The 20,445-nt window shown below is 32.0% G+C and overlaps 2 protein-coding genes across 3 annotated transcripts in view; both read right to left on the bottom strand.

Annotated features, from left to right (window-relative positions):
- Window positions 1-50: 50 nt before the first annotated feature.
- Window positions 51-9,661, bottom strand: LOC136989091 (LHFPL tetraspan subfamily member 6 protein-like). The gene is made up of 3 exons (XM_067287191.1): window positions 9,194-9,661; window positions 418-516; window positions 51-350 (listed from the first exon to the last, which is right to left on the bottom strand). Exons 1-3 carry the CDS (start codon window positions 9,585-9,587, stop codon window positions 232-234), a joined length of 612 nt encoding a protein of 203 aa, XP_067143292.1. The 5' UTR covers window positions 9,588-9,661; the 3' UTR covers window positions 51-231.
- A 2,804-nt stretch (window positions 9,662-12,465) lies between these two features.
- LOC136989073 (meiotic recombination protein SPO11) overlaps window positions 12,466-20,445 on the bottom strand; it is a 39,780-nt gene continuing 31,800 nt past the window's right edge. The window contains exons 9-12 of one of the 2 annotated variants that reach the window (XM_067287165.1): window positions 19,321-19,358; window positions 19,073-19,149; window positions 18,668-18,779; window positions 12,466-12,673 (exon numbers count right to left, since the gene is read on the bottom strand). In XM_067287165.1, coding sequence (XP_067143266.1) covers window positions 12,554-12,673; window positions 18,668-18,779; window positions 19,073-19,149; window positions 19,321-19,358 — 347 coding nt within the window. In that variant the 3' untranslated portion in view covers window positions 12,466-12,553. The remainder of the gene's footprint in view (window positions 12,674-18,667; window positions 18,780-19,072; window positions 19,150-19,320; window positions 19,359-20,445) is intronic. The other variant, XM_067287164.1, reaches the window with a different exon arrangement.

Here is a 20,445-nt window from a genome sequence, read left to right on the forward strand (position 1 = left end):
GATTTCGATGGCCGTGGCGAAGCATTCGGAAGAATCCGTTAAACGCCGAGTGGTAAATAAAACAATAATTTTTTTTTATTGAATTTAAAAAGAATAATTTCGATAAAATTCTGTACAATACAACAAGATCCGCGTCAAACAATGTGGACTTTCGGGAGATGCCATCTGTCGGGAGAGAGAGAAACTAACGGCACACCTTTGTCTCGGGGATGGTGCTCTTCTACCCGAACGTCATATCCTGTATGAATTGGGTTTAATGCGAGATGCTTTCAACGATAGAACCGAACAGAAGAGTAGGAAGGCGATTCCCGTCGACATCAAGTAAATCGACCAATTAACTTCGCACGTACCTGAAAATACATTTGGAAATTTAAAATTATGGAAATGTCCATCGATCCGCCTTATCTATGTAATTACCTAATCGATAAGCATCGGATTGATTTCCGCAGGCATCTTTGACTTCGGGACTGCTCCATCCGTTCGGATAAATGCTGCAACCGACTCCCATCAACAAAGCTACAAAAAAAAAAGTTAAATATTCCAGTTATTCTCTTCTATTTTTAAATCGACATTCTCTAAATCCCAGATAAAAATCTGAAAGATAAGAGAAATCGGAAATATCGTTACGCATTCCCCACCGTTTTAATTCGCCCGTACTTCTTAAAATATTGCTCAGTTTTGGGCCACTCTGTTGATCTTTTGGGTCTATTAAATACTAAACACAACAGTAGTGGCAAAATTTAATTAGCCTTCCATTTTGATAGGACTAGGCTCAGATTTTTCTACTCTCATCATCAAATAATAGAGATAAAATATTAAAAGTTATTATTATTATTTTTTTATTTGCTATAAAATTTGATTTAAAATAATATATTCACTTAATATTCTTGAATAGTTTATCAAAATATATTTTGAACAATTGCATTGATGAGATTCCTGTACATTTTTACAACACTGTTTCAAACTTTAAAACTAAACTAGAGTCATTTATTTAATTATAGGGCTTAATGAAACTTTAATAAAATAACGATATTTGTAAATACTTTCATTTAAATCACTTGAAATTTACAACATGTGGAATTGATTATAATCCTTTTCCAATTGGCCGAGTGGTTGGGGGCAATCCGCTCTGGAGGACCCGGATAGATCAAAAAACCCCAGGAATTTTTGGGTGGTGGTCCGCCGGGATATGTCGGGCCCAGTCCTTCAACACCCGGTCGTTCCATTGTGGGCCTGGCAGAATCCATAATGGGGTTTTTAAAAAAGCCCTCTTAGTGTCCACAGGGAGAAGTAAGGAAAAAATAATAATAAGCACTTTTCCAATAGTTAAATCGATTATCCCCAAAATTATATTGATAGAATTTAATTTATTTGGAATGTTAGGCGAATTTCTTAGATTATTCCAGGTTTTATTGATTTTAAAAATATAACAATTTCGTGGCATTTAACTCTCCGAATCGCCGATTAAGGCAATGGCGAGTACGAATACGACTTTAGAAAATCTAAATCTCTTTTCCGGCTATAAACATTTCGTTAATGAATTATATCAATTTATTTTTGGCTAAAATTAACCGTTCGGTTTTCTTCGAATTTCTCAGGTGGTTACGTTAATAACCATTAATTTAGAAGAGGTGATTGGCGAGCAAAGCAAAACCGTTAAATGGTCTCTCCGGCTTAAAATCTGCCAGAGCTTTTTTATTATTATTTCTTTTTTGTAAATGTTTACGTAACAGGCGAATGTTTGCAGTTTATTAATGCTATATCCTTAGGCACCGAGAGGGTAATTTAAGCGTTGACGTTAGTTCCTATCTCGATAGGAAGAATGTCTCCGGTTATCTTTCTATCTAATTAACATTTAGGAATGTTAACTTCGACGATTTTCTCGGTCGTTAAATAAGTAAGAAGTAAAATAAAATGCCATTTTTTTAACAATAAAATGCGCAAAATCTCGAAATAGATCTGAAATCTACTCTCGAGGTTTTTGCATTCTACTATTAAAACGAAGCTAATAGTTAATCATTTTTAATAGCCATTACAATTCATCCTCTATAACTATAATTAAAGGATTATAAATCTAATTATTATATTAAGAAATTTATAATTCCGTAATTAATTAAGAACTTTCCAATTTTATTTATTGATGAAAAATTGCGAAGTCCGATGAAAGTTTTTCTTGTTTGTCATTTTAATAAGTTACGTTTATATTGTATACGAATTAAATGATGTTTACGAAAATATGACGGGAAAATTTCACCTCTTTTGTAATGAAAATGTTTACACTAATTTATGAATTTTCATTATAATGTAAATTAATTTTTGTCTATTTTGTATTACATTACTCTTCATTCTTACATTTAAATTCTAATGAAAAGCCATAATTTCACACGCGACTTTATAACTGTTTAATTATAATTAAAGCTAAACAAGTATACATGAACGGAAATTATATTGACAGTTTTAAGGATGAATAACTGATGGATCTACAAGCGTTTCCTGTATTAAAAACTAATTTCTATGATCATTAAAGACGAGACAAAATTACAAAAATCGTTTGGAAAGAAATAATTACAAGATTCGATTCGAAATGTCCTTTGGTAATGGGCGACATTTGTTAAGATCTGGCGTAATTCGAAAGAGCAGCCTGCACTAACACTAGATCAAAGGATGCTCTGGATTGTATCGCGCGATAATGGGCATGTCACAAAGAGAAACAGAACACTTAGGAAAAGGATAAATGTAATTAGTTCGCCATCTATTAGCATTTATTATAGCTTTAATTCGATACATTAGAAAGTTAGGAACAATATCTTTTTCGGTAACGATCGGACTCCGAACTAAAAATAAAACTACGTTTAAACATTCCACTCTATATAAAGAGACGAGAGACTTTTAGGGCCGTCCCGTCAGTCTGTTCATTCGTCACTCCAGTTAACGAGTATGGGATGCGATTAAGAGATTAACGTCTTAATATTCGAGGAAGACATTTATAACTTGGGATTTATGCGGTATAACCAGACACCGCGGTATAATAGGCTACGTTACTTCGCGACGGTCGGCCGATTCTTTGATTTATAGTGACAAAATTCTTCTCCTCCGGAGACATTTTAAAAGGAAAAATCTGTTAGAACGAAACAGGTAGAAGGAAAAATATTCCACGTGACATAGTAAACCGCATTTGCATCCAAATGGCATCGACGCCAATATTAAAGTAGGTCGAGAAACTAATTCCATTTTACACTTGCATCCGATGTGTGGACGAACGGAAGAATTTTATATACTTTTGTCGTTAGTTATTGATTTCTGTCTAAATTTTTAAAAAATATTCGTGATTAATGGAAGAGAATTATTTTAAGTGAGCAATAACATGGAGATGCTATCCGATTCGTAACACTTAAATGTTGCCGATCGGACGGTCGGTCATTTAGTATTAATGGGAAAATAAAATTTAAATGAGAAAAAATATCTAGATGCGATTAAAATTCGGAAGAGTAAATATATTTAAGACTCTTACGTTCGTGTCACTTTCAGAAGATAATTTAATAGAATCTCGAAGAGTTGCTATCTAATCCTACAAAAAACTATATTATAAAAATACGCCGTTCAAAAGCGGATGATGAGGATGAAATTATAAAAATTTTATCATCATAATACGTCGCTTGAACGTGGAATTCGGATGTATAACCCGTAGTTTATATGCAGAATGTTAAAAGAAAATCTTAGAATTGATAAAGCATCCCGAAAATTAAAAGAAGGCTACGAACTTAAATCAATTTTCAGTTTCGAATCATTATTTTCGAGTATTACTCGAAAATTTCTAAATATGGCCAAATAAAGTATGCTACTCAGACGTGTATTTTTGTATCTTCTTTCGGTCACGTTCGGAAATTTGCCTACACGAAAATATGTGACGCGGTCGACCTCGTCCTATTTTCTTTTTTAAATCTAATTTGTAATAATGAATATAAATATAAAAGTTAATGAACTGACGAAGGTGCGCATTTGTAAAATATGAATAAAAGAATGAAGGTAAATAAATGAAAAAAAAATATCGAAGTATTTCTCGAATCTGGAATCAAAATTCCAAGAAAAATAGAGATATTTGGAGAGAAAATCTCTCTTATTTTTTCTCTCTCTCTTTAGATAATAATAATATTATTATTTACTTTTAGCAACAAACGCTAAAGCAATTAATAAGGAAATATTTCCATGAGGGTGAACAGAAATTACTTCAACTGCGGTCCAATTAGAATTATTTTTTACTTTAATATAGAAAAAATGAAAAGGTTCATTATGGTCGTGAATTACGAAGACGACTACTACTTCGATTTCTAGCGCGAATTTCATAGACTACGATTCTCAGATGATGATTAGGCGGTATAATTATAATTAACTTCTTAGAAATTGTCATAGAACTGACGGTCTAACAGCTTAGTTATTACTATACGATGTGTCGGTTACACTGATTAAATAGCTAATTGTGATCACACAGTTTACTTGATTATAAATTTCAAAAATTATTTATTATATTAAAAGTTATATATATAATTTTAAACTCTCTCTGTGGGCACTAAGAGGGCCTTTTTAGCTAGCCCATTATGGCAGGCCCACAATGGGACGGCCGGGTAATGAGGACAAGCCCAGACATATTTTAATTCGATTTCTTTAGTCCGAAAAAATGGAGGAAACATTTACGTATAAATTATTACTCGCGAATTTAAAAATGACTACTATTAATTATCGATATCAAATATAATTTCTTTGACTTTAAGACGAGAATTAAAATGTTTAAAGATCGTAAATTCAATTTTAAGAAGGATAAAATTAAATAATTTTTCCGAAGTTATAACATTTTTACAGTTATTTGGCGTTAATTTTCTGAGAAACGTAACGACATTTAGGAGAAAAAACAAGTAGAAAAAGAACAAAAGAGCATTCATTAAGAAAGGGGAAAAGAAAGAATGGAGCCAAATAACGAAAATTCGACTTGTCCTTCTTAAAGTCGGATAACAAGATAAAGATAATCTCTCCCTACACTAAAGAACAACAGCGAGCTTCGTTCCATATTTCGATACATAAATGAAGGCCACCGACAGAAACGTCTCTAAAATGCTTTTATAGTCTTTCAGTTAGTTTACAGGAGATAAAACCTCACTCCTCGTTCGCCATCCGGTTACAAACGTCTCGTAAATTTTCTAGGAAACAAAGATTTAAACATATAAAAAAAAAATCTCTTCGAAATTATCACTTTTTCTCAAAAGACGATACTGCAATATTAGATAGCGTATACGTTTTCTTTCTATGCTATTTTCAAATTCTATATAAAATTATCTCAATAAATTTTCACAATAATGTGAAAAGTCGTTTTGAAGGATTATTTTATACCCTTGCCGTTTAAACATCGTGTAAAGTCAGATAACAAAAACATAATAATTCTATCCACGACGATCCGGCTCGTTACCGTAATAGTGGATTGACGTCAGCGTGTTTAAAGCGGAATAACTTTAAAAAAAAAAAAGCTAAAAATAACACAAAACCTTATAACAACGCAAAAAATTATACACGCTTAAATATTTTTCGTAATATACTTTTTCAATTTAATGCGATTTTTAATAATAGAACCTTCAAAATGACGGCTCAATTAAGTAAAATACATAATTGATTTCGTGCGGCGATGGCTCGTAATAAACTATTTTACTGTATAAACAATTTATAGAAGAAAATAAAACTTTTGCTAATTGAAAGTTTTATATATATATAAAAGCCCGCCTGTATGTTGTACGTACAGTACATATTTATTTACGTGTACGCTACAATATCCGCTGCAATGTACGAGTCGATCTGGTTTTTCTACGAACATCTTTTATAATTTCAAATATAATGTTTTCCTTATGCGTCGTGAATCACCGTAAAAGAATCGAGTGAATCTTAATGTTTCGGTTCAACAAACTAACTAGCGAGACCCTACAATGTTTTAACCACTAAACAAACCGGCAATGCAGTTTGTTTAATGCAATACATACGTAACTCTGTTTAAAAATCCTGTTTATCAGTTTTAATACTCGATACATTGTTCTATTCAGTCTGTAAGTCAAAGTCATTGGTAAACATCGTAAAAAAAGGACTATTTTAAAAACGCTTTCCAGTCTTTGGTATTAAGAGGGTCTTTTTTAGCAAGCCCGTTATGGGTTCGGCCAGGTCCACAATGGGGAGAGACGCATCATCCCCGAAAAATTCCTGGGTCCTGTCCCTCGGCACCCGGCCTGCGGGCTAGCCGAACCCATAATGGGCTTAGTGAAAAGACTCTTAGTGCCCACAGGGCGGAAAAGAGTTTTTAAAAAAGTATTACAATCGGTAAAGAGAGAAATATAGACGTTCAGAAGGCGAAAACAAAGCGAAATTAATCAAGATAAATCTCGGAACGGAAGCCGGGTGCAATTAAGAAAATAATAAAATTTCCCAGAGGCAATTTGTCTACTTATTAAGAACCATTTATGCCGGCATTCGATGCGGTCACGAATCGTTAAACAAAAATTTTCGAGCCGAGAACAATGATTAATTTCGAGTGGGGAGAAAAGAGAAGAGAGAATTAGTCCCGCGGCGTAACTTGTAGCGAGAAGTGTATCTTGTAATGTAACTTGTAGCGAGAAATCTATCGCTAGATATCCCGAAATATCCTCTCGCTCTTCGGACCCACCACTTATCTGATATCGGAAATTTAACGCACCGACTGAAGGAACCAGCAGTCGGATAATGGCGGCAAATTACGATTAGTCACCGGGACCATCTGCTCGCCATCCTGCTTTTTTCATGAGGTTAGTGAACTCGAGCGTGCCTCTACTTCCCGATTCGGGGTTGGTCGGTATGATAAATCAAAACCAGAAGTGGTGTCGATACAGGTGTGACTTTTACCCACCTGTAGCGCGACGTGACGCGATCGACCTTGGCATTGTTCCAAGTCGTCGACGTTCGCAAATGCTTACTAAATAACATTCGAGAATCGTGTTCCGTCGACTTTCGAGCGTTAGAACGTCCCCCCCCTTTTATCGAAGGGACTAGTTAGCCTTTGCACTGTATTGTTTATACTCCACTACGAGAGGATTCCGAAGGATATCCGATTACGAAAGATAATGCGATATCCGTTTGTATTTTTGGTAAAAGCCAACACGCTATACACTTCGAAAGATTTGTATTTATTTACAACATGCAAAATTTTGTACTCGATAAAAAAATAAGGAAAAATAATTTGGAAATAACTAATTCAGAAGATAGTCGTTAGCGAAGTGGAGACGAGATACTCGAGGTCTGGTGTGTAGATAAATTCGATTTAATTACTTTTAAAAGTGCCCTAACACAATTAGTAACGTTTTATGTTTTAAATGTCACTCTTCATTGAACCGAGATCGGATAACGAAGAATGGTGGGCTTTAATTCGATTAAAATCGATTGAAATATTAAAAAGATTTCAAATTTTTGTTTCGAATACATAAAAATTTTAAACCGCGGAAATCTGATAAAAATGTATAACGTTTCTAGATAAGGAAAGATCCTTTCCCTTGTAATAATTTGTTATCTTCGTACGAGAGATTTAAAAAAAAAATAAAAAATATTTCTTTTTTCCCTCCAGAAAAATTCTCGTCTGGAACGTCATTAGGAAAGATAGCGAAGATTTCGAAACAAAAGATTAATTTACACTCGAGACACTCCAATTACAATCTAATGAATTCCAAAGTTTACCATACAACTTCCAAATTTTAAAATAATTGTATACAAACTTCTTCGATTTAATACTACGAAGGAAAGAATTTCTTTCGAAATTTCCAACATAAGAAAAAGTATTCTTGCCGAAGTCTTCTTGGTTTTATCTGGATTACCTGCGCAGTGACGAGAAATGCAGTTACTACCTCATTTATTCGATATTAAAACAGGATATTTATCTTTTCTTAGCGGATAAAAAAGAAACAAATTTATATTCGCGAGTTTTAAATCAATAAACATCGCAGAATTTATTTCTTTAAATGGGAAAAAGGGTTTATTTTATAAATTCGAAACGATAACTTTCGGGTAACCAAAATAATAAATATAAAACTCTGACTCAAAGATCATCCCGGAGAAAATTGAACAATAAACATTTAGTAGTAAAAATAATAATTAAACATTAGTTAAGAGAATACAACTTTTAGAGGTCGTATAATTTTCCTGATAACTTTTTCTAGGCCGTCGAATCAAAAAGTTTTTTCATCTTAACTTTTTCAAGACCGAACAAAGCATTCCGTTCAAAATCGAATCCGTTTCTATAGAATAAATAAGTATAATTAGTTTTTGTTCGGCCGGGAGCGAGTTTAACGCGTCACACATTCCATCGTTTAAACAACAATCGAACAATGAAATAAGTTTTGTAAACATTCGATCGGGTGTACGCACCAATTCGTTTCTCGAGTTTTATAAAGAACTTCCGGAAAATAGATTCGTCCTTGAAAGGTTCGGCGTTTGACGAGCGTTAAAAGTGGGCTAAAAATACCCGATACATATTTTAAGGAGAAAATGGAAGGGGGGAGATATTTTTCGGGAGTGACGCATCGGAGTAAGTCAAAGAAATTCTCGACCCTGGTGAATGATTGCGTCCCACTACAAGTAAACCGGTCGGGTTTTGTGGTTAGGCAAATATCTAAAACTGCCGACGGAATTTGTTAATAACGATTTCTATTTTGGTAAAGCCGTCAGACAACGAGCGATTCGATCTTTCCTTATTCCATTTAAAGAATATTGAGCTGTCAAAAAAATAATTTAAAAACTTCTAAGGGTCCGACCGATTTAGTAAGATTTCTTTGTTGAACTGACAACTCGAGCCGAGCGGCGCGCTCCCACGCTTGACAAGGAATGTCTACCAAATGAAAGAGAGTCCCGATTTTTTCGTCGAGATTTCAATTAAATTTTTCTGCCCAACGTTAGCTTCTCCGGCACTTTGACACTTATTTCTTTTTCGTTTTTTAATATGAAAGCGATGTTGGCAAATTTTTCTTCAAGGAGTGAGTTTCGTCGCTTTGTTTCCTTCTCTTTTTAAACCCCATCCGACTAATAACTTTAAATTCCACAAAGAAAATGGAAGTAGCACGCGAAGCTCGCTAGCGTTAAACACGAAAAGTTTCGCGGGGTAGTACGTAACCTAAATTTGTATAACAACAGTCGAACTCACCGGCCATCAGCTGAACGACTCCTAGAACCCGAGCCGTGTATTTGGTGATGACGTCAGAAACACAACAAGCGGCCAAGGAAGTAAAGGTGACGAGAAGCGACACCGAAGCCCCTAAACCGACGGTGATCGTGCTAATCTGCCACGATAAGCTGGGTATATCGGCAAAAGTGGTGTATCTACCGCACTCGTGCACCATATCTAACTTTCCGGTTTCGGAGAAACGTGGGTAGTTGCATCTTCGAAACGACCCGAAAGTAACTTCGGTCCCGTCCGGTAACTGCCCCCGAATCCATAAAGGTAAATAAAATCCTGCGCAGTTGAGTATAGCTGAGGCCAACGATAGGGAGGACCAGACGACACCCGTGGCTGTTAGACTCGTGGCCATCGGTGGCATGGTCGGGGCCCGCACCCGCTCTCGTGCGCGCCGCACCACTCGATTGCCGGCCTCGTCACGTGACCCTTGCCAGTGGTCGATTATGTATCCCGGCCTCGTCCAATAGGAAGACGAGCGGGCCGAGTCGACGATTCGGTTAGCGTTGTCACGGCGACGGAAGCCAGTAAACTGTTGCTGTTTTCCCGACAGGCATTGCATTCTCATTATTCGATCCGGTCCTGAGGGTCTTTAGGGGGACCTATAAGTATCTTATTTTTTTCTTTATCCTTAGGGAGAGTTCGTCTGGAAAGTTTCCCATGATTGACTGAGTGGTCATTCGATAATAAATAGTCTATAACCTAAACAACTCTTCCGAAGAAAATACCTACTTTGTTCCAAAATCCGACGGGCCGCTTTGAATTATCATCGCTAAACTTTTTTTTCGTAATAAAAAAAACCTAGAGCCAAAATACTTGAAAAATATCAAATACTTTGTGTAATACGCGAAAAGCTAGTTCCAAATTATTTTTATATTATAAAAATCAACTTATTTAAATATTTGGTATATATATATTGAAATGATTCGCGTTATAGTACTTAAATAAAATATAAACATACTTAACACCATTTAATTATCGATAATAGGAATCTTAAAAGTACGTAATGTACTCTAACGTAAGGCAATGAACTATTAATTTCTAGAAATTTAAAAGCGTTAGACTAAAATTATATTAATGAATTTAAATAACGTTGGCTAAAGCTATTCGTCTAAGAACGAATTATAGATACATATAAACTTTCATTGTAATTACAAAGGGAAAAACTTGTTATAATTATGTCTTTACAGACATACGGAGAGCAAGTCAATAGTCTGATCAAAAAGAAGAATCGAAGCACGATCCGGATACTTCTACGAAAAGAAAGAAAGAAGAAAAAAAAAATACGAAGACGAACAATAGGACTATTCCAAAGATAATTGATATAGAATTCTTTAGGCTATCTTCAAATCAATTTTTTCAGTAGAAGTTTTTATTCGAAATCAAAATGGGGCTGTGAAAATTTGGATTTAACAATAATTTTTTTTTATTTGTAAGATATAAAATATGTTTATAAACTCTAGGCTTATCAAGATGAATGTTAAAATAATTCGCGTTATAGCTAATTATCTTTTCGATAATTAAAACTAATTGATATATATTTTTATATATGCATATGTAATAAGCTAAATAAGAATAAACCTATTTATATGATAAGCCGACGATGGAATTTCACAAATTTTTTGGAATATTTTCAATATATTCCAAATATTTCACAATATCTGAAATATCTGGAATCAATTCAATCATTTCCATATTGTAAAATTTTATATTTAAAAACGTTCCTTAAAAATTAATAATACATTTAATTTTTTTAAAAATCTACATTATAAATGTAGAACAAAGAAATTACATCGCAACGAATAATTAAACTATTTTATAATTCTAATCACTAGATTTATATATATAGTAATAAAAACTTAATAAAATTTTAATGTATATATTCATATACACGGCATTACCTTTAAGCATCTTCTATCAGATAAGAACGACCTAAAAAGAAATGAATAAAGAATTCATTTATTATCTCACAATCTATTTTGATTACATTCGCATTTGTGCGCAATAGAAAAGAAACTCTTTTCTTGATAAACAATTAGTTTCATATTAAAAGCATCGCCTTGATAATTACATACCATTATACAGTTAACGAAAAATAAAATGAGTTACAGAAACAGATACTGAGGCAATTTACGACTAATTTTATTATCGGTAGAGAAAATAAGTATCTAATTATATACAGGAGAAAACTTTTATAGATATAAAGATAGTATAGTCTATATCGTTCATCAAAATTGTCTATTAAAATATTTCTCAGATAGAAAAAATAAAAGAATATGGAAGTTATGAAATCGATTCATCATTTTCTTATGTCAATAAAAGTAAGCATTTCTCTTAAAGTTGTGTAAATTATATCCTGAATAAAATATACTTTTACAATAAAACAATTTAAACAGTAACTGTTACATTGACAGACTGAAAAAAGAAACTAAACTCTCAAACTTTCAGCTTATTTTTTCCTTCAAAATTTGTATCTGTTGTTACACGGTTATCTATTATCCCGAAATTCTAGTCACTAATCCGTATTCATTTATTCAGTGTATAATATTTATATTATCTGTTGAACAAAAAAATACTTTGTAGGAATATTGACGTATGATAAAGGGGCTTCATCCGAAAACAACAATGCCTGTTGAGGGTGAAAATTACTTTGTGATTTATTATATCTGTCAATTTTTTTTCCTTAAAATTTAAAAAAGTTACAAAATAAATTTAGTCAATATATAAAATGTATACTATTTGAAGAATGCATGATTATATAGTAGACTAGTGAATTTGAAAATTGTGAAAATACAAAACGAATGTAGACATTTCAATGTAAAAAAAAGAGTATAAAAAATCACGAAGAGAATTTTTCAAATTTGTGAATAAAAATTAAATTTGAAATATTTATAATGGATTGAATTTATATCCAAAAGCAGGTATCTTTCTGTTTTGCTTATTTTTCTTCTATTTAATCAAATTTAATAAGTTGACTTCTTGTTTCTTAAACTAAAAAAAAAGCTGTTTTTATATGCTTGAAAACAAATTTAAATAATGTAAACTTGAATTTTCAATTAAAATTTTATTTAACCATTAAATTTTAAACAAGAAAAAATGCTATTTTATATAAAGAAAAAAATATAACATTCATTTCAACTTTACAATTTTTTTTATTACCTTTTTTAACAGATTGCTAATTGAAATAAATATAAATATTAACAGATAGGAATATTATAGAATTTACATTAATATATGAATAAAGAAATGGATTACTGTTTTAAAATTTATTATTATGACATATGACTATTTTTCTAGATTTAAAATATTCTAATTTATGATTGAAAAATATTAAATCCATCCTCCCAGTCGTATCTTTGCTGGCAGATAAACATTGCATAAAAAAGTATCTGATATTTCACATAGGCTTTGGATTTCTGCTTTTTTATTTAGCTTTAATATTGTTTTTATCTGAAATATTAGTAGAATATCTTTAAATATTATTTAAAAATCTCTTCAAATTAAGCAAACAATTATCAAAAAAATTTAATCTAACATATTAGATATTCACTGTAAACAATAACTGATTTAAATACATTTTAATTATCGTTAATAATACTCCATTTTAAATGTAAGAAATTTCTAAAAAAGGGAGTTATTGTTATATTAAAAGAAATTCTTTACTTGTGCATTACGATTTAGAATGCTTTGTATATTTAATAATGCAATTATCTTAAAAATCATAGATAAAAAATATGAGAAGCCTTAATTATGTTAGTAAATCATACATTATAATGAAAAAAGTAAATAAAATCAAATGTATATCAAAGTTATGTTTGATATGGATTTAATTATAAAGTAATAAAAGTAATTTACCATAAATACTAAAAAACTATAATAAAATAAATTATATAAAATAATTTAAAAAAAGGTAAATATAATTAATTTTTTAATTTAAATAAAATTTAAATTAAGAAATTAAAACAACAATATAATAGTACATTTAGGCCTATAAGCTTTCATCTATCAATGCTTTCATTATCTGATTCAGAGCCCACATTTTCCAAATAACATGTTATTACTCAACATCCCCTTATTCAATCGGTGATTAAACAATGTTTTCGTCAACGCTCAAGTTGGGAAATACACTGTTAAACGAGCAGTTATTTATTGTGACATCGTCACAATGCCGAGCTGCAGTTTTTAATCATATTTTTAAATTAATTTTAATTTAAATATGCGCTCTCCACCTCAAATTAGTGGTGGCTTGCCCCTGTACATCACACTTTTCCTTTAACAAGAGTGGTGCCGGTCATCTAATATCTTTCGGGAAAAACTTTTGAATTGAAATAACGTGACTTCCGGTTCGCATCGGAAGTTCTTACATAGTTAATCGGGGCCTCCTGCCCCTAAGGTTTCCATATCTGGTGTCTGATTCCACCTATCTAACTCCGTTCTTGAGATTAAGGAAAAACAGACGGACGACAGTGGGAATTTTATAGGCCTACAATTTTTTCAAATTGCAGTCCAATTAACTAAAGAACTCCCCTTAGATGGGGGTTAAATCCGAAATTCAGTGGCGGACTGGGGCATGATTTTGAGTCTAACAATATCCAGTGGCGTGTTATAGCTTCATGGGGCCCGGGCAAATTTGAACTAGGGGGCCTAACGTAGTGTTGTCTTCAGACATTTTTCTTCGGAGGAATTTTTTGGGGAAAATCCTCCAGTTTCCTGAACTTCTGGAAAGTTATTCTGCGCCACACTGGCAATTTAGGGTCCTCAAATATGTCGCCAAATTAAAATTTAGATATTCTTACTACAGTAATGCGTTTATAAAAGATTGATTTGGGGCCCTAGGAAATTGCCCTTTTTTACCCACTGGGCCACTTTACTAACTATTGTCAGATACAGTAATACCTTCGGTTTTCGTTGACTTCGGTTATCGTCGGTTTCGGTTTTCCGTCCATTTTTTTCGCGAAAACTTTGTCTCGGTTTTCGTCGGTGTGCTCAAGTGACCTCGCTGCTAATTTTGCGAAAACAAAGAGCTACCCACGCGTTTTCCGGCACAGTGTGGCGTTATTTCTCGTTGTGTAAACATTACCCCGCCACGTCCCACCATTAGCCAACGGTTCCGTTCCCTGAACACTAGGAGTTCGGTCGTGGGTTCGCACTTCGCCAGGGCGGGCTTGCCACGTGAAATTTTCCGATTTTCTCCACGTCTGTAACGCCTGAATAGGGGCCAGTTACCCTTAAACGGATTTCCCGGAAGGCATTATTCCCCTCGATACGACCATCATAAACGCATACTACTACTGGTTAATGTTACCTATGGTTCCAAAATGGCAACTCGTTCTTTGATTCCAGCAAATAGAAGAAGGGAAACAGTGGGACGAACGTTCTAACCTAACCTAACCTAATGTATTCTAATAAATTACCATAATTATCACCAACAGAATTATTAGAATAGGTTAGGTTAGGTTAGAACGTGCGTCCCCACTGTTTCCCTTCTTCTATTTGCTGGAATCAAAGACGAGTTGCCATCTTGGCACCATAGGTAACATTAACCCTACTACTATTACATGACAATTACGTCACACTTCACCACGGGGCGATATAGGCCAGAAGCTCGTGTCCAACTAGCTTCTACAAGAGAAGACATTACCCCGCATGTCTAGCCGAATAATTCCATTGCTTTCATCTTAATGCTAATTATCTTATCTTTAATCTTAATGCTTTTATCTTTATGCTAATTAGTCTTTATTTTACCGGTAATTTCTTATTGCTTTTAGTATTTAACGCTATATTAATTCTCTATAAAATGTGTTTTTGGTATGTATTTTGGAGTGTCTAGAACAAATTAATTGGATTTACATTGATTCACATGGAAATAATTGCCTCGGTTTACGTCGGTTTCGGATTTAGCCGATTGTTTTCGGACGGATTATCGACGAAAACAGAGTTATCACTATTAATATTTTAAAAAATATAATTATTAATATAAAAAGTAAAAGGATGAAAGGAGCGTAAAATAAAAACTGAAAAATATTTATACAATAATTGAATAAATAAGTATTTACATTTGAATATAACTAACAAATAATACTGTACTTGGAAATTTCAGTAGCACTTTTACGTAGGCCTATACAATTTTTACAGTAACAGCTCACTTTGGGACCAGTCCTGGTATTTGGCAGAACTGTCCTATAATCAGTTGCCCCCTGCCAAAATTTCAAATGGAATCCTATCAAAATGTCAACACTTTTGGATTCTATGCTTAAAATGCAGCAACTTTATATAGGTATATCGATGGTGGGTCTAAACTTTTCGACAGGCCAAATTGGTCATTAGTCCTAGGTAGGCACACCACAAATATTCCATATAAGCTAAACGAAAAGTAGGCCTCCTTCCATCATTTATAAGTGGTGTGTCAAATACGTTCAAGCTGGATTTGCCTCGAAGGCTATAGTTTGGGCACCACTGCCAGCTTTATTTAAGGGCATTATTTCAGAAAATGTAGACAGTTAAGACAAGTGACACGAGAATTGTCATCTTAATAAATTATAAGTTCATTGTTTTTTTCCGTATTTATAAAGTGAATTTTGACCATTAAAAATGATTACAATCATTTAGAATGACAGCCCCAGCTCGACTGTGAAATATCTTGGTTTGTTTACACACAAAAGGATTACTTTCTGTCATGCTGTTAAAGATACCAAAACTAAAAATAACATTATTACAATTCTACTTTATTTTCTTCATTTTTAAAACTTTAGTAGCCTATATAAATTCATTTTATGCTAATTAAAGTGATATCAAATAATAATGAAAATTTTATGCATATAACTTTAGAGTTAAAGACAACAGTAAAATAAATCTTCGATAGCCTGATGGCCAAAGAAGTTAATGTGTCAACTTACCAATCTGGGGACAAGGGATCGAAACCGGACAGGGGGGAAAAAAAAGAAAAAAAAACACACAGGAATATTTCTGTGTGGGCTGTACGGATATGTCGGCCACTTAACCCTCCATTATGGGCTTGCTAAAAAGAGACCCTCTTAGTATCCACAAGGAGAAAAGAGTTGATTAAGACTTCAAAAACTGCAGAAGGAAGCACATTTTTCATTTCAACCAATTGGTACCAAGAGCCAAATATATATATCCTATCGCTTCATTTCTGTTTCATTTATCAAACAAGATTGATAAAATAATAATAATTGTTGAAATCAACTGAAAAAAATTAGATAAAAAATAATTTTAATGTCTTAATTTTAAGCTTAGTTCATACAGAGCGAATCTTTGAGGGAAAGTGGAAAAAGTAGAACGAATTTTGCGTCTGCAATATCATCAATTCTGATGAATTTAACTGTATTATAAATTGACATCTTATTTAACATGGCATTTGTATCTTCCAAATAAGAAGTTAGGCGATTTCCTCTCATTATTCCATTTATTCATTTTACTTATTTTATACAATGAAGTGAAATAGAAGTATCGTTTTAATATTTGATATGCTACTGTCTAAACTGTATATCAGTGCTTTCAATTGCCGTTTGGGAGATGCAGAGTGCACAGTGAGGAGGATTGTGCTGAGGTTTTTACATCCATTCTAGCAATTTTCTGCGGGGTAGGCTATTGCAGCTTATCCGCATAAAATTACGAAGAAATAATATAATTCTAGTCGAAACTTGCACCCCTACATACACTAGTTTGAAGAGAGAGATACACATAAATTGAGAAATTACATCTTGTATTCTAAATATGTTCCTGACCTTTGCTGTCTTCTAACTCAATTTTAAGGATAAATATTTCTTTGAAAACTGAATTTACGTTTCATTAAATAATTTAGATGTTAGATTCTAATTAATTAAAAAGTTACTTTCTTTTTCTAATAAAAACAATGATTAAGAACTTAAAGTTCAGAGTTAATTATCATCACCATTCAGATAAAATATAGTTCACAAAACGATTTGTTTTAATATAAGAATTCTGTAAATTATACTTCAACTGACTAGAAAGTAAAATAAAACATTTTTTTACATCAATCTTTTTAGCAAATTTGTTCACCAAATCTGACAAAAATTAAAATGTAGTTTTTTTTATAGGCAATGTTTTCTATTATTTTAAAACCTTAAAAAATATAAAAAGTTAAAATTTATTAATCTATTTCTTTGTAACTATCATTCTTTATGGTAATGTTATAAACAGATATTGAAAAGGAAATACAACTGATTCAAGAATATCTATCCATCATTTAGTTTTGAAGAATCAGAAAATACAATTTACTGAATAGCTGAAGTGCTTAAGTATATGTACTTCTCAGACCTGGTTTCAAGTCCAAATTAGACTTTCAGGAATTTTTTCATGGATGATCAAGCCCAGACATGTTAGATCTAGTCCTCTTGCTGCAGATTAATATAACTTATGATAAGCATGTCATAAGACTCTTAGTGTGGCAAACTGGGGAAAAACATCAAAAAAATTTGTAAAATTGATATAATCTATATTATAAATTATAATAATTTTTCTAACAATATTTTGGTTACTAGAATTGAGAGATTTCTAAATGATTCAAGAGATCCATTTAAAATGAAAGTGAAAACTATAACATATATACATACAATAACATAATTTTTAAACAATTGTTGAATTAAATGAAATGAAATGAAATGTAAAAAATTAATATTGTAGTATCTGGTGTAAGAAATGCATTATAGTATTTTAACAGTTTGATTGTCAAGGGCACAAATGTGACATGTAATTACTATATAATAAGTTCTCCATAGCAATTCTATGCTTAATTCCAAAGAACAAAGTGACATGTAGTCTTTACTCTTGAAAATCTGAAGATGCCATGTACTTAAGTATATAGTTATTGCCTTTATTTCATTTAGTCATTAAACTGAGTGTAATACTTTGTCTAGCAAATTATATATGTTTTATTTTGGTAGAAAATTTTCACACTCCTGACTTTTATTACTACATTACTATTTTTGTGATGACTGATAATAAAATTCAGAGATTTCTATATGCAAATTATTTCATTTTTCAATAATATGTAAAAAGAAAACACTTATAAGTAATGAACTTCAATATTATTTAGGTAATTTAGGTTTTTCTTGATATCAAAAGAAATGCAATCATGATGAATCCACACTGCAAGAAAATCATATGTAATTGATAAAGCTAGATTCAAAGGATTGAACTTTACCAATTATGAATGGTTGATACTAAAAATTATTTTAGAGTATAAAGGACACATTTAATGATGCCATCAGAAGAATCAAGAGTTATATGCAGAAGGATAGGAGAACATTTGAAAAAAAAGCAGGAGATCAAAGAGAAGAAAAAAGGAAAAAGAAATGAAGATCTAATCAGATAAAAGGAAGAGTTCATAAAAGAGGTAGTCAAGATAAAAACTATTTAGATATAATTATAATGAAAAATTAATATTTTTTGCTGCATTACCTGATGCTCCCATATGGGATTTTGCTGAATATAAATTCTTTTAAGTAAAACATTAGCTTTGTTGATATCATGTTTTGTAAGAGGTAATAATGCTTTTTCAGGAATATGTAATCTAGAAAATACAAATATTTTTAAAATCAAATAATTAATACTTTAATGTTTTACCATGAATTTTTGCATTCTAATGCAATTTATTGTTATAATGCAATTTTTTAAATATTGAATTGCATAATATTATTTGACAAAAATATTCTTGAAACTGTCTTATGAATACATTTTTAAACATGAAATAAACAAATAAATCTTTTCTTAAAAATTAAGTTTTTAAAACAGAAAAAGTTATTTACAACAAATTAAATTATAATTCATTATTTTCATTTTCAAAAAAAAATTTTCATAGTTTACCTATCTATATCAGTAGGATGAATGCCAATCCATTTTAAACAAGGAACAGCCAAATTGTCAGAATTGTGTGCTAATGACTATTGTTAATGGAATTAACATATTATTTTTATTGAAATTAAACAAAGCAAAACAAAATATGAAACTTTTAATATTTTATTATTTCTAAGCAGTTTTTTAATACAAAATTTTAAGAATAGTTTTAAAATTATGTTAAGAAAACATATTTTATTAAAATATAAAGCACTCACTAATGAACCAAATTTATACACACACACAATTTCTACACCTATATAAAAAACAAAGATTATATAGATTAGTGTATATGCTGTAAAGAAAACAATAAACTTTAAATACTTTTAATAGTAAATATGTTTCACTAAATTTATTATTTCTAAATATTACATTCAGAATTTATCAAAAATTTGATCAAATGTAAACAAATACAGTATCTTTTATCAGGTTAATGCAAAAGTTTTTGAATTTTCTATAAATCTGTAAAATATTCAAAATTGTTCTCAAACAAATGGCATCTAGAAATTTCTTGTGGGATGTGTAAATGAAGGGTGTTGAGGTTCACAATTATAAATTAAAAGATAGTGTGTGGGGCAATATCAAGTTTTTAAATATGTCAAGTTTACCAATGCTTTCTTGTAACCAAATTAGCATATGTGTGCTTTACAATTATAAAAGCAGCTGAATCTTATCATTGTATGGTGCAATTGTTTAGCAAGAATGGTGTCTCAAACTCTACAATTGATTCAATAAATTTACAGCTGGACAATATTAAGTCAAAGATAAGCCACATTCAGGAAGGCCTTCTGTCTTATTGGATGACGAGCTGTGGCAGCTGGTAGAAGCCAACTCACTCTTAACCAAGTGAGAAATGAGAAAAACACTTGGTTGTGACTGGTCTCATAGTTTATCACTTACCAGCTGTAGGAAAAGTCTGAAAGATCAATGTTTTGGTTCCTCACAATCTAAATGCAAGACCACACGTCAAGGTTGATCCAGCAGTAGCTGCTTGATATTGTGAGGCTCTGGATAGGTCCGAACCTCACTGAAATTTGCGTTAAAATCATTTCTTTTTAGAAAAAGATTATTTTTTTAGAGGAAAAAAAAAATAGAAGGTAGAAATAGTTTTTCTTAAGGAAAACGACGCGAACTTTTAAACAATAGAACAATGGGGAAACGTAGATCGTCTATCTCCGAGTGGGAATCGAATTAAACTTCGATTTTGACCTCTCCCGCGCCCCCGAAAGGTTTCGAATTGTCACCAGGTGACGAGAAGAGACCAATCGGAAAGCGGAATCGGAGGAAAACAGATAAAACCTGAGAATTCAAGGACGCGAGGGCTTCTTCTCCCGAAAGTTCCA

This window comes from Centruroides vittatus, unplaced genomic scaffold, assembly GCF_030686945.1.
Source record: "Centruroides vittatus isolate TY-2023 unplaced genomic scaffold, ASM3068694v2 scaffold_435, whole genome shotgun sequence".
In the NCBI taxonomy this organism is placed as follows: Eukaryota; Metazoa; Arthropoda; class Arachnida; order Scorpiones; family Buthidae; genus Centruroides; species Centruroides vittatus.

Coding starts and splice junctions, on each gene's coding strand:
- LOC136989091 (XM_067287191.1), bottom strand. CDS start 9,587: ATGCCACCGATGGCCACGAGTCTAACAGCCACGGGTGTCGTCTGGTCC. Junction 517..9,193: donor AGTCGTTCAGCTGATGGCCG/GTGAGTTCGACT, acceptor TTTTTTTTGTAG/CTTTGTTGATGGGAGTCGGT. Junction 351..417: donor ATCCGATGCTTATCGATTAG/GTAATTACATAG, acceptor ATGTATTTTCAG/GTACGTGCGAAGTTAATTGG.